This window comes from Clavelina lepadiformis, chromosome 2 (assembly GCF_947623445.1).
Source record: "Clavelina lepadiformis chromosome 2, kaClaLepa1.1, whole genome shotgun sequence".
NCBI classification, from domain to species: domain Eukaryota; kingdom Metazoa; phylum Chordata; class Ascidiacea; order Aplousobranchia; family Clavelinidae; genus Clavelina; species Clavelina lepadiformis.
In genome coordinates this window covers 1,045,906-1,059,135 of record NC_135241.1, presented here as the reverse complement: position 1 = coordinate 1,059,135, position 13,230 = coordinate 1,045,906, and the positions used below count along the sequence as shown (strand labels likewise).

The following is a 13,230-nucleotide window of genomic DNA, read 5'->3' as shown; positions in this document are numbered from 1 at the left end:
AATTGTAAAATTTCAAACAAGAACGTTGTTGTCTTTCTGTATTTTAAAATCGAAAGCAATCAGTGAAAATCGCTGGTAATGCAAAGCAATATTCCGAAGACAGTAGATCACACAAAACACTTTTCAAAAACACAAAATAAATTACAAAGTATCCGCACGGTACTAACCGAAGAAAATAATACGCTTGTTAGCGTTAGGAAAAGGTAATATTACTTTTCTACAAAAAAACACACGAAATATCTACACGATGACGTCACTAACAAAGCGCGAGACGCCCAAAAGCATGATGTGTCCAATTCCTTCATCTGACGACTCAAGAGCGACGACAATGCCGGTTGAAAGCATCAAAGAAAACTCCCAGAAATTACGAAGAGCCATTCACAGTCTTCTTCCCCATTCCGTCATCTTTTGCAGGCAAGACGGGAGCGCTGTATTGCTTAGTCGCGTTCGACGAGAAAGAAATATTCTGCAATTGCGGAAGTTTCAACGTCACCGTCTTTATTTCAGAGAATTCCCAAAGACTTTCTTCTCCCCTGTACATAGGAAATATATGAAATATCTAAAGATTAACAAACAGTTTTGTGAAGTAGTGACAACCACTTACATTTCTTTTCCTTTCCCGGACATCTTCATCCCACCAAATGGGCTCTGAACCGCGAAAGCGTTGTAACAATTTACCCTGAAAGAGAAAGTTCAAAGTTTAAACGTACTGACGTCATCATCAGTTACAGGCAAATAGATATAGAAGCCCAGTAGAAAACAAAGTAGCCTATAAAACATTCAGAAGTCTGTACTGCACGAAATAGTTGCGGAATTATCGTAAGAAAATCAGAGCAGGTTGTTTTATATCTGCGCCTTTACCAGACGGTTCCGGATTCGAGCGCCTTTGCCATTTCCAACGCTGCTCCGACATCTCGTGTAAAGATCCCTGCGGCAAGTCCGTAGTCGGTGTGGTTGGATCTTCGAATCACTTCATCGATCATTTTGAATTTGAAAATGCACTGAACGGGTCCAAATATCTGTCAACACAACAGTGATCACACACAATCTCATATCGCAACTAACTCTGAATGGGATCTTGCTTGAAACCGGTGTGACGCGGGTTTTATTAAGTGTTTGTGTGTTTGTGTGTTTACCTCCTCTCGCGCAATCCGCATCTCATCTTTGACGTTCGAGAAGACCGTTGGTTGGATGTAGAATCCCTCTTCGCCTTGCCTTGCTCCTCCGCATTCAAGTTTAGCTCCTTCCTCGATCCCGGATGCGACGTACTCCATGATCTGGTCGAAATGCTTTTTGCTGATCTAAACCAACAACAAATAAAGCAAAATCAAGTTCACGCGCTCCAAGTGGATTTTTAAAGTATAGAAAATTCCGCAAGGTAACGCTAACGAGCCACAAGCAACATAAGAGAAAGAGAACCGACGCTGAAAAAAGAAGTGATTATGACGTCGTAATGGGCACACTGACGAATGCGCTAGACCGCCAGTTGTAGGGTATCGCGCATCAAAGCAAAATGGCAGGTTCCGCAGTCTTGGCTCATTTGCTGTTAGTCAGCTCGCTTATAAGCTGTGCAGTATGTGGCAAGGGAGGGTTTTATTCTTACAAAGTGAAAAATATTCGAGGAAAACCGGTTTCACTTGAAGCCTACAGAGGAATGGTAAGTTGGTTAGGAAGTAATTCATGGGTAGCTGAAGTTATTATTTGTACAACTGCCTTAACAAGCAGCGACCGAGTCAAATTTGAAATGTTAAACGGTAGGCAGCAAAACTTAGAAGCTTGAATGCCTCAGCAATTAGTCTTCTGCTTTAGGACCCACTGAGTTCACTCGATAGAAAGTCTTACTACGATGAAATGATCGTATTGATGTAATGCGGAAACCACTCTTTCGTGTCGGTTTCCGAACTTTGGAAATGAAAAACGCGCGGAATGCGACTGGTTCATATAAAAGTAGCGCCTTGATGAACTGGATTATTGTCAGCTCTCTACTTTGACATGCACCCCGTGTGTGCTAACATGCATGCAAATAAGCTATAGTTTAAGTGTTTACTGTATTTATCAAATGAAACTCTACAGTTTTCTCATTTGAAAGCAATTTCAGTGTTACGCGTCCGGATAATGTCGCTTACAAACAAGCATTGTGCGTAGTGGACCTGCCTGATTCCCTTAAGCGGTCGGTTGATGTCCTGACGCTAGACACATGTCATTTACTTTGACAACAGTTGTCGGGAGCCAGCACTTTTATCATGTATGCGCTAAAAAAATTTTATTGCTAGGTGTCGCTAGTAGTCAACCTGGCAAGCGAATGCGGATACACGAACGAACACTACAAGGAGCTGACCGACCTGTACAACGAGTTAAACGTTGAGAAGAAGGAACCCTTCACCGTACTCGGCTTCCCTTGCAATCAGTTCGGTCAGCAGGAGCCCCATGATAATGAAGATATCGAGAAATTTGCGCGGGAAACCTACAAAGCCCCGTTCCCGTTGTTCGCTAAAATTGACGTCACGGGTACAACGGCACACTCCGCTTATAGATACCTCACAGGTAAAAGCGTGATGGACACTTTTGGGCGACTCGTCGTATTTAGGGCCTGCAGTGATTCCAATTATACTCAAAGTGTGACAATTAAATATAAGTGATTTGTTTTACACAGAATCTTCCGATAAAAATCCGAACTGGAACTTCTGGAAGTATTTACTGGATGGAAACGGAAAAGTTATTGCCGCTTGGGGGCCGAGAACGGACGTGAAAAGCATCAAAGGCGAAGTCTTGAAAGCGATTGAGAAATTGAAGTTATCCCGCCGTGAATTATGACGTCATAGAATAACGTTACTGTAGGAACACACGATGTGAACTAGCCATTGTTACGACCCTATGATGACTCGTCTTTGTGCTTACCAACTTCGAACATTAATAAAATATTTATCACGTGACCTACCTGTGGTCCTTGCTCGGAAAACATTTGAAATGGGTCGGTAACGATCTTTTTCTGCGCACGCGCAACGCTCTTAGCAACAAACTCGTCGTAAATGTCCTCGTGGACGAAAGTGCGGGCGCCTGCTGTACACATCTGTCCCTGGTTCATGAATACCGCCTGATGGGATTGCTCGACCGCGTAATCGACTGAAAAAGGACAAGTTTAATAATTGCTGGGCAAGTCCTTCTTGCATTGCTGGCAGTAGCCTAGTAAGTGCATGAAACCGGTATCATAAAGCAGAGATAGGCAACATTTAAGAAAAGAACTTACTATCAGCATCTGCAAAGACAATATTTGGGCAATTTCCCGATAATTCTAAAGTCAATCGTTTTAAATTCGTTTTTGATGATGCTTCTTGGATTTTACGGCCAACCTTTACAGAATATCAAAGAAAGTTATTTTGAGAAATATGTTCGACACGAAAACTTGGTTAATATAATTCACAGCAAAACATGAACTTCTAGCTTACAAACGTGACCACTCACCTCAATTGAGCCTGTGAATGAGACTTTGTTGACGTCATGGTGGTCAACTATAGCTGCACCAGCTACGGGCCCTCCTGGTACTACGTTAAAGACTCCAACAGGAAAACCAGCTTCTTTCGCTAACGACGCGATAAATAAGGTGGTTAGGGGCGTTTGCTCGTCGGGTTTGACAACAATTGTGTTTCCAGCACACAAGGCGGGTCCAATCTTCATTCCAAGTGATATGAGCGGCATGTTCCACTAACATAGACATCACACGATCAATTAGAAAATTATTTTGAATAAATTTTAGGAAAACGTGCAACAACCACGTCTTTACCGACTACACAATTCCAGTAGGTTAGTACAGTATTAGACATAAATGACACTTTGAGTTAGACTTGCTGTACTTTAGCCAGCAGTACAGTTATGTGCCTACCGGTAATATAAGTCCACATACGCCCATAGGTTGGACGAGCGTATAACTCAAGTAATCTCCATCAACTGGAACAGTTTTTCCGTGTATTTTGTCGGTCCAACCAGCATAGTAGCGTAAGAGTTTAGAAATGCCGGTCGTGTCCATGAAGAACGTGTGCAAGTATGGTTTGCCACTATCCAGTGTTTCCAAGCACTAAATATGAAAATTATGTATTGCTGTTTTTCGTCTTCAGCCATAACTTGAGCAATATATGCATGTACAACGTATGGTTAATATGAATTATATTATTTTCATGGATTTTTCGTTTTTAAACAGATTAATATTTTACAGCAAATCTAAAAAAGTTTCTTCAAAAACCTAAAATATATCAATTCTTTCGGAGCAAGCTCTTTTATTCAATAAGGACAATTATTACGTAACGATAATACAAACCGTATTTGCTATGTAGCGCGAAAACAAAAGTTAATATTTAGTCGTTACTGCTGTTGAAGTCTGAAGTCTACATATTATTATTTGTCTATCTACGCCGGAAAGTAGAGCTCAGTAGGATTGTGTACGGCAAAGAACATTCACTGTACTTACGGCAAGGTAGTGCTTATTTGCGTCAACAAGATCGGCAAGTTTGGTCAGCAACACCCCTCGATCGGAAGCGTCCATTTTTCTCCAAGGCGAACCTGGTTGAAATGCGCGTTTTGCGGCAGCTACCGCCTTGTCAACGTCGGCCTGCAGAACCAATGTTAGAGTTAAACACAAAGTTGTCTTTGCATTAAGGCTGATATGGTTAGATATCTCAGTGACCGCGATATCTACGTGTCATGCAAATCGGAGCATTTCATCTAGGAATGAATCGCCTCCTACTCGCTTGCATTAGTTCAAAACTAGCCCACACACAAACATGATCTATTTCAGTCGAAGTTTGCGGCGATTTATTTCTCAGAGGATTAGCAATCGGCAATTGTATCGCATTGTTGTCGTGTTTGTGGTATGCTTGTGTTTAACCCACCTTGGTTCCTTCAGCTACTTTTGCGATAACGGATTCGTTTGCTGGATTGATATCGTCGAATGTGTCGCCCGCCACTGCGTCAACCCATTCATTGTCGATAAATACCTGAAAAAAACATTCCGAGTGTAAAGTGCCAACACAGTCATGTTATAGCTAAATTACTGTTGCATTTACATATTTATTGGGCCGCACCTTAATACCTTTAACATAATAAACATACCGGTCAGTATGCAAACGTAACCACCTATTCAAATTCAACAACTCTATAAGGTCGGAACGTGAAAGCTTCTTTGCATTGATCCCTCATTTAAACAAACTTTTACGCAACAATTACTTTTGCGAACCGGAGTCCAAGATGATATAACTTTCATGTTACAATGTTAATGTGACTCACACAAGATTAGAAATTTTAAGCTGAACACGAAATCTGCGAAAGTTGACACCAAGACTCAGGAATAATACTTGTAATGGACGAAAATTATGTTCTTTTGACATCTTAGAGTCAAAATGTCTTGTGGTGTAAACGCAGATGCGTCATGGCATGAGCGCTTTTTCATTTTATGTGTCGAGAAATGGAGACGGATAACTTCGATATTATCTTTTGGGGTTTTAAAAAGCAACAACAAAGCACTTTAGCGGACTTTGTGTTTTTCCCCCCGGCCACTTACTAAAAATGTCACCTAACCACACATACAGCGGTAAAATTCAATGCACTTTGCAGTACACTGCAACAATTACTGATTTCTTAAAGATGTTTTCCGCTTTTTTGGAAAACGGTTAATCACTTTCCCAGCCCGACTGCTTTGTTAGGTTGTCATTGAAAATCACTTGCGGTTGTAGCACTCGTAGTATAGTCAGCCTAGTTCGACATCACGTCGATATATCAACCATGCCGGAAAAACTTTTTTGATTTGCCTGGTGTGGCCAGACAGCAGATAAATATTCAATATATTCTCCGTTGACGTCATTTGATTTGAAACCTTTCTACGTCATCGGTTACATATTGATTACGTTGTTATTCGTGACAGGTGAGACCCCGCTGAACCCCTTGGGTTATCAATTAACTACTCACTTGTTTTATCTACGGGAAATCTGTCAGCCTTTTGTCTGGATTTTGTTATATAAACTTCAGGTGTTCGTCGGAATATTTTTGTGAAGGAAATTGTAACCTTTCCGGTAGCCTTATTCTGAATCACAGCTTTAATGTCTAACTGCGGTATTCGGTATAACTTTAATTTTATACTACTCCTATTTATTGGCAGGGTTAGCTGAGTTCAAGTCTTAATTAATCTGTCGCAATGTGTGGTAGAAAATTCCGAAAGTGTGTCATGAACTTACTCATAAGATAAGAATGCGATAAATATAATATTTATTCGTTGGCTAATTACTTGATTTGTTGTAACAATTGCAGTTCATTATTTAAGATAAATAATTGAATGGAATGTGGAATCGAGTGGAATCGAAACAGAGACAATTAAGGGTAAAAGTAGTTCTAAAATACGTCAGTGAAGGCCAATATTGTTGTTTATTTGCAGAAATAAAATCTATAATTCTAGGAAAACCAAATATGAGCTTGTAGTTGGTATTTTGCTAATTTTGTAGTTGGAATTTTGCTACGTAGTTTTGCGCTGGCGTTTTATTTTAAGTCGAGCAATTCTTAAATCGCTTTAGGGTAAACTAGATGGAGGCGCGCCAAAATCTATTCACGCATCGCTGAAACGTAAAGCTCAGTGCAAAAGACACCCTTAATTTTGCTAATTTTCTAAGTCAAATGCAACCAGTTACAACTCCTGCACCACAACAAGCGCTTCGCAAGACTTGAAATTAAAAAATATTTGCAATTTTACTTCCTTTTATGATCAGCCATTGAACCATTGGACCGGTCAGCAAAAACTTACCCTTGTGTATTGTACTTCTAATGCTGGATTCGGTGGCGGGATGGGCCAAGGTACGCAAGGTGGGGCCTCTCCTTTGTGGGGCACTTCTATTGTTGCAGCTGGAGCGGTTTTGGATTCGGTTACTGTTGACGCCATGAATCTGGTGGATGTTTGAGCGAGATAAAATCAGAAGCTGAACTTCACTGAAAATTAACCTGATATCTTACACACAACTACACCTGTGGAATAAAAATCGCAGATAAATCAGTTGAACAAAATTTTAAATTTTAACCGTTTTCTCTCTGCCTACTTAGTGCTGCAAGGATAAAATGTTGGCTCGTAAGCTTCGCTTTGAATTATCGCGTGCAGTATAATTACGCGTTATTTTTCTAAGCTTATCGGTTAAGTGGTAGAAGCAAAACCAATCAGGAGAAAAGTTTGCACGAAGCAAATCAATTTAACGAAACAATACGAAAATCTCTCCCAAAACAATCTGATATCAAATTTTGGGTTTCCTTCTTATATGGAGACACTATATGGGTCGCTTACGTCCGACTCGCGTGTGCTAAAAGTTTTTTTCTTTAAATTTAGACGCAATTTACTTCCTAGGAAGCGATTTACTAAAACTCAAAGACCCCGGATTGTTCGCAACCAGCTGACCTCCGTGGAAGGAGCTGGGTTGATCCCAGAAAAAGCCTTACGGGTTGACTTAAATTGCGGCGCTAATCCGGGGTTCAGATCGGCGTCTGACTTTGATCTTTGGTAAAAGCAAATTTGTCCTGTCTAGGCCACACCAACGCTAGCTGGGCTGTCAAACGCAGAACTATCGTGCTTCAGTCATGTTGGAAGATCTTAATTTGCGCGAGTTTCTCTTCCATGAGTTAATAAGCCTTTAAAGAGATTTCGTTCCGACCAAGCATAAGAGCAGAGCATTCTTCACATTTTTGCTTAAAAGGCAGTCATTTGAGATCGCTCCTGGAACTTCTGCGCAAAGTCTAAATTCACTTTTTTTGCCCTTTCTGGACACCCATGTCCAAAAAAAAACAACTCTATTCAACAAGGCAAGTTGTCTGAACCACCAATGAAGACATGATCGAGACAGATCTGTCTTCCTTGTACGGGGCTGTCCGCTTATATAGGCCGAGTTACATAACATTTTCTATAATGCTCGGCACGGCTGGCTCGGCGCCTTTTTCACTTCGGACAAATTTGGTTCAAAAAAATCTCAGCAGAAAATTGTTTGCCGGCTTGTCTCCCTCCCCCCCCAGTGAAATTACCAAACAAACAAAGACATTACGCAAACTTTTTTCAATACGCGGACACGTTTAAAGGCCTATTTACGTATTTATATGTATAACAGGAGAAATGCACTTCTGGTCCGCGCATTTGCTCACCATATACCGCGCCTTTGGTGAACAATGATCTTTAAGACCATGCTTGAATCCGTATTTGCTCAGTTTTGTTTTCTTGGATTGTTTCATTTCGTGACTTTTCACCCTTTTGGTTAATTCCATCGTATTTCTGTTTAACTAGTTTTCACAAATTGCACGAAACAAAGCTAGCTATTTAATATCTGTTTGTCCAAGAATTTATTCGGTCACAATAGATGTTATGACGATATAATTTTGCGATTGTCATCTATCAAATCTGTCATCAGCTTTGTATAAAATTATCCGGTAAAAACTTGGTGCTCTGTGAATTTTTATGAAAATTGTTTAAAACTGTAACATTCTGCACCGGGAATGTTTTTGGTTTATCAAGATATTCGTTTACACGATCTCCATCGATGTTGTTTTGTTTAGTCATAATGTAGCTTTATGCGTCAAAAATATTTAAGATATCTGATTCAAAAAATCTTATCAGTGTGGTATCAAGAAGCTACTTTGTGACAGAATTGAATGTCCTTGTCATACGTATTGTGACGCACAGTTGTGTAATAATCAGCTTCGGAAATTCAATGTCATCAACAATTAGTTAGTTGCTCAGATAATCCGCCAGTGGCGTCATTAACTAGAACAAACGTTCTTGCAACTAATTGGATTTCCTCCCTATCACGCTTGTTGCTAATTGGTTAATCGCCTGCTGACGTAATTTGCATTAGATTGTGACGAAATAGTTAGCACATGCCAAATGAAATCGATCCTCTGCACAACGACGGGATATTTTTCGCGATAAACACCTTTCGTGATTCGAACCTTGCTTCAGTGCTTTGAAATGGTTTTATTTTGGCAAATGACGTAATTGGCGGTTGGGGCTGAGCAACTTATGCCGAGCGAAGAATAAGCAAAATGTGCAAAATTTTCTTGTAAGGAAAAATAATTATTCTACTTCTTCAGCAAAATAATTCCCCACACATTAGTGCGGCCAGTCGGTATAAGTGTGACGTCATTAAACGCAATATCTCGCTTAAACTGAAACGAGTCAATAATATACATTCATGTCTTTATATGAGAAACAGACATCTTTCCGAAAAGCAAAAAAGAATCTGAAGGATCGGGTAAACTAAAATCTAAGAATTCTTATTTGTAACTTGCCTATTTTCTTTGTTGTTGCGCTGGTTTTAAATCAGACAAGATTAATGACAAGCTTAATATTCATTGCTTAAAGCGTAGCATACCTGGTTTCGTTCAAGTTTTCGTCATTATTTTCTTTGCTGTCCTTCTATTGAAGCTTCTCAACTCTCGATCAACCTCGGTTTGAAACAGAGTTCCTGGCCTGTTAAAATTTTCAAAGTTGGCGACATGAGAAATTGTGCAAAAGTTCAAGAAATAAAGGATTAATGCAGCAAAAGCTGCGAGTTTCTTATTCAAAAATGAGCATCTTGGCGTGATGTTGGCTTCAAGGCTTTTCCATCGGAGTTCGCCTTCTTGCGTATTGGCCCGAGTTGTTTACGAGTATTTTGTGTGCGATTTGCAACGGAAAGTTATCCTGATAATTGCCGGTCGTAGATTAATATCCACACCACACACACATACCGAAGCGTAAGTGTTTCTATATTAAGCAGCCGCCAGCGAAGCATCAACTTGAAAATTCAAATTACAAACTGCTGTACTTTGGCCCATGGTTTCCTGTGATCTTTGTCATAATGGGTTTATCCGATCATTATTACACGTTAATTCGCTAAAACGTTTGTATGTTTTCCAATATGTTTCATTAATTTTCACCATATCTTGAGCTTGAAGAGCTTACAATGAGCCACCACTGCTGCAACGTGATTGTGGTTTGTAGTTGCCACGGTTGCCGAAATTAATAAGCTCTCATAAAAGGTTTGTTCAGCAGTTTAAGAAATTCCGAAAACATCAAATCATCGTTTTAGGAAAATGGAAAATGTATAAATGTGACGTATGCCAAATTCGATGGAAGTCACAATAGCGACCGCGCCAGGTTGTCACAGAAACATTGGTTATACGCCACTACACAGGGCACGCTGTTTATTTTGGCCGCATGCACATGATCGTACATTTAAATTGGATTTTATGATGGCGTCGAAAGTAATTATTTGCGGATGGTTTTTCTAATTTTGGGCGACATTTTAAGACTTTTACTGGGAAATGCGAACATGGTTTGATTAAACAGAAACATCTTAAAAGCTAACAAAATATCACAAAAAACATTCACTAACAATATTATAACGTCAGAAAACTTATTACCAGACGTCGACCTGGTTGACCTACGTAAGCATTATTATGTTGGGTGGCAATTCGATCTTGAAAAACGGTGTTTTTTGAAGTCAATCGTATGTTGTTGAGTCACTGTTACCACGAATCTCCCAGCCGTGTTCCCCGCAGCCTGAATCGTTTGAAATATGACACCTACACCGTTGCTCAGGTAATCTTGTGAGCACGCGTTGAACATTTCACGTTTATTTTAATTGTTTTACTTTTAAATTAAAAAAATAACTTCGCTAAAGTCGTCGGAAACCCGTTATCATTGTTTATTTCAGGGTCACGCTTTTAGCCATTTAGGTATTTCTGGATCTATGGTTATTTGTTGATGATTTAGTTAAAATATTTGCTTCATGCTTAATTAAGTGCTTGTGACTTGTTGTTAAAAGTTGACAAATGCTTTCCTCGCCTTGATTAATACCTTTGCTGCCAAGCGTGCAAAGTATACCGGCCAGCGCTCTTTACTCAACCTATATTAAGTTGTCTTGGTGGGCTCAAGCGCTCGCATGTAATCTGTTACCGCCGCCACGAACACCCGCTCCCCATTCTTTGAATCTTTCTAACTGCGTTTTGTGTTAACTTTCACCTGGGAAGTAAAATGTTAATGAGTTTTGTGTCAAAGCTTCAACTTACGAGGCAAATAAATGCGAGTGACGTAAGTTTTCTGGACAAATAAATGACGTTCGCAACGGAACGACGTGATTGGTTGATCAAGATGGATTGTGTCGATTATTCGCTCCCATTATGATGTAGTAATGACGTCGTTAGAATGTTAAACTTTCAAGGAAGCTTGTATAATTTTGGTTTGGGCCAAAATTTTCAAAGTTACCTTCCTATAATAAGACCATGTTTCTTACTATGTATTGTTTGATTTTTTTGCCATCAGATAATTGCAATATTTTGTCCATTGTTTGCGATCGTGTTTCGGAAACTCGTCACAGAAATATTTTATTTTAGACACATTTGTTTGACTAAGTTGGTTTTAAGCGATACAGAGATACAAAACGTTTTCATCGTTTGTAGAATAAAATCGTCTCACCGCTGCCAAAATTATTAACAATTGCCAGTTTTTGAAACATTTGTCGTTTCGAGACGCAATATACGATGCTCAAATTAGAAGTGTGCGCATGAGAATAATGAACATCAAATTCGTTGGCTGTGATCCCGTTATGTCATTTTATATTGAGAAAGTGCTACAGTGCATGTGTTGTACCTTGCCTCGTTAAAGAATATTGCAGAGCGTAATGTAATCTCAATGTTATTTTGTAAGTTCTAATTTCTAGCAGATAACCAATCGTGATCTGTATCGAACTACAACAGCGTGAATGTGGCGCGGTTAAGGATATTGTAATGTCGGAAAATATTCGACATTAATTATTGTAATCTGCTTCACGTAAGATGATTAAGTTTGTTAAGATTCGTGTTTAGGGAAATTCACGATGAATTCTGTTTAAAATTTTCCAGTTTTGTCCCGCCTTAAATTACTTGTGGAGGCCATAAGGCAAACATGGCAACAAATCATGTTGTAGCGTTGGTGTTAATACGCATTGACAGACGTTTTCAAGAAGTAATTGCCTAGCACAGCGTTGTTTAGATGAATGAAAATCCAAAGAAATTCAATCAAAAATATGCCAAGTACGATCAGGGTGAAGGATTATCATAAATATTTAAATCTCTCAAAACAAACAGATTTAACCGCACTGGACGTTAGTTCATGTAGTAAGTAAGGAACCATAATCCGCCGCAGAAATAGCAAGAACATGTTGAAGTGATGCTGGATAAATATTATTTCAATTAGGGAAGTTGGATCCATATATTTGGTTTTTCACTGCTCTAGGAACATTTTTCCTTGTTCGATTTTTACTCACCGCTTATCGCGAAATCAAACGAGAGAATGCAAACGTAGACTCCGACTAAATTGCATGTGCAGTAGATGCGCCGCTTGTTGTGTTGGAGGCGCAGCCGGTGAGTTGGTTCATCGCCAAACTTATCAATGCGCCATCGCCGGCCCAGGGCGAAATGAGAAATACTTCGTGAGTCTCGGGTGCGAAATTCCCATCGCGTTCAGGGAAGAGATCGCTTTGATTAATCGCCTTTTCGCTGCCATATCGCTTTAATGTGAACTTTTGTTTGGTTTGATACTTCCCTGTTTTACCTGAGATGTCGAGCGACTTTCAGTGAAAGCTCCATGGAGTGGAGCAAATAAATCATACTCGAATCGGAAATAAATCATCGCAAGGATCGGCCGAACCATAACAACATAGAAGCTGTAGTGGTTTTACCTCGTACAAGTTACACCGATTAACACGAAACCGATATGCTTATATGCTACACAGTTACAACAAAGCCGTAATTTTTCTATCAAACAACTCTGCTCATTTTTACTTCGACGAAGTGATTCGTAATTTGACGCAAAGTTTTTTTGATTTCCGTCTTCCGTCAGAATGGTTGTGATGATAGGAACTCATCGGAGTTGGGAACTTACCACTTTTCGGGACCATTCAGAAGATTGATCGGGTCCAAAGGAGCGTCCGAACCCCGGGCTTCTTGGCCCCGATTTTGTGATAAGATGGCTTTAATGTGTTTGTGTGAGTAAAACGTTCTAAAATCCGACGAACTTTGACATTTTTGTGTTCATTGCCGTCTCAAGACGCGAATTGTCGATTCGTCACACTTTCCTTTATTTCAAAGCAGGATTTCCGCGAAAATTTCGACAACTTCTTCCGCAGTTTTACTGCTTTGCCCTTTAAACCACGATAATAGGTATCTTGTGCATCTTTCAGTGATTGGCATCTAATATACTGG

At 39.7% G+C, this 13,230-nt stretch overlaps 2 protein-coding genes across 2 annotated transcripts; one reads left to right on the top strand and one right to left on the bottom strand.

Annotated features, from left to right (window-relative positions):
- Window positions 1-21: 21 nt before the first annotated feature.
- On the bottom strand, window positions 22-6,995 carry LOC143446956 (aldehyde dehydrogenase, mitochondrial-like). Its single transcript, XM_076946842.1, has 11 exons — window positions 6,782-6,995; window positions 4,884-4,988; window positions 4,463-4,603; window positions 3,881-4,072; window positions 3,463-3,702; window positions 3,248-3,350; window positions 2,939-3,123; window positions 1,137-1,301; window positions 862-1,019; window positions 605-679; window positions 22-533 (listed from the first exon to the last, which is right to left on the bottom strand). The coding sequence occupies exons 1-11, from the start codon at window positions 6,914-6,916 to the stop codon at window positions 365-367; spliced, it is 1,668 nt and encodes a 555-aa protein (XP_076802957.1). The 5' UTR covers window positions 6,917-6,995; the 3' UTR covers window positions 22-364.
- LOC143446969 (glutathione peroxidase 7-like) lies at window positions 1,466-2,933 on the top strand. The gene is made up of 3 exons (XM_076946856.1): window positions 1,466-1,657; window positions 2,274-2,544; window positions 2,654-2,933. The coding sequence occupies exons 1-3, from the start codon at window positions 1,514-1,516 to the stop codon at window positions 2,812-2,814; spliced, it is 576 nt and encodes a 191-aa protein (XP_076802971.1). The 5' UTR covers window positions 1,466-1,513; the 3' UTR covers window positions 2,815-2,933.
- Window positions 6,996-13,230: the final 6,235 nt, after the last annotated feature.

Excerpts from the sequence above, each read along its gene's own strand:
- LOC143446969 (XM_076946856.1), top strand. The coding sequence starts at position 1,514 with ATGGCAGGTTCCGCAGTCTTGGCTCATTTGCTGTTAGTCAGCTCGCTT. Across the intron at positions 1,658-2,273 it reads TTGAAGCCTACAGAGGAATG|GTGTCGCTAGTAGTCAACCT; the intron begins GTAAGTTGGTTA and ends TTTTATTGCTAG. Across the intron at positions 2,545-2,653 it reads CGCTTATAGATACCTCACAG|AATCTTCCGATAAAAATCCG; the intron begins GTAAAAGCGTGA and ends TGTTTTACACAG.
- LOC143446956 (XM_076946842.1), bottom strand. The coding sequence starts at position 6,916 with ATGGCGTCAACAGTAACCGAATCCAAAACCGCTCCAGCTGCAACAATA. Across the intron at positions 3,703-3,880 it reads TATGTGGACTTATATTACCG|TGGAACATGCCGCTCATATC; the intron begins GTAGGCACATAA and ends TGTCTATGTTAG. Across the intron at positions 1,020-1,136 it reads TGCGGATTGCGCGAGAGGAG|ATATTTGGACCCGTTCAGTG; the intron begins GTAAACACACAA and ends TTGTGTTGACAG.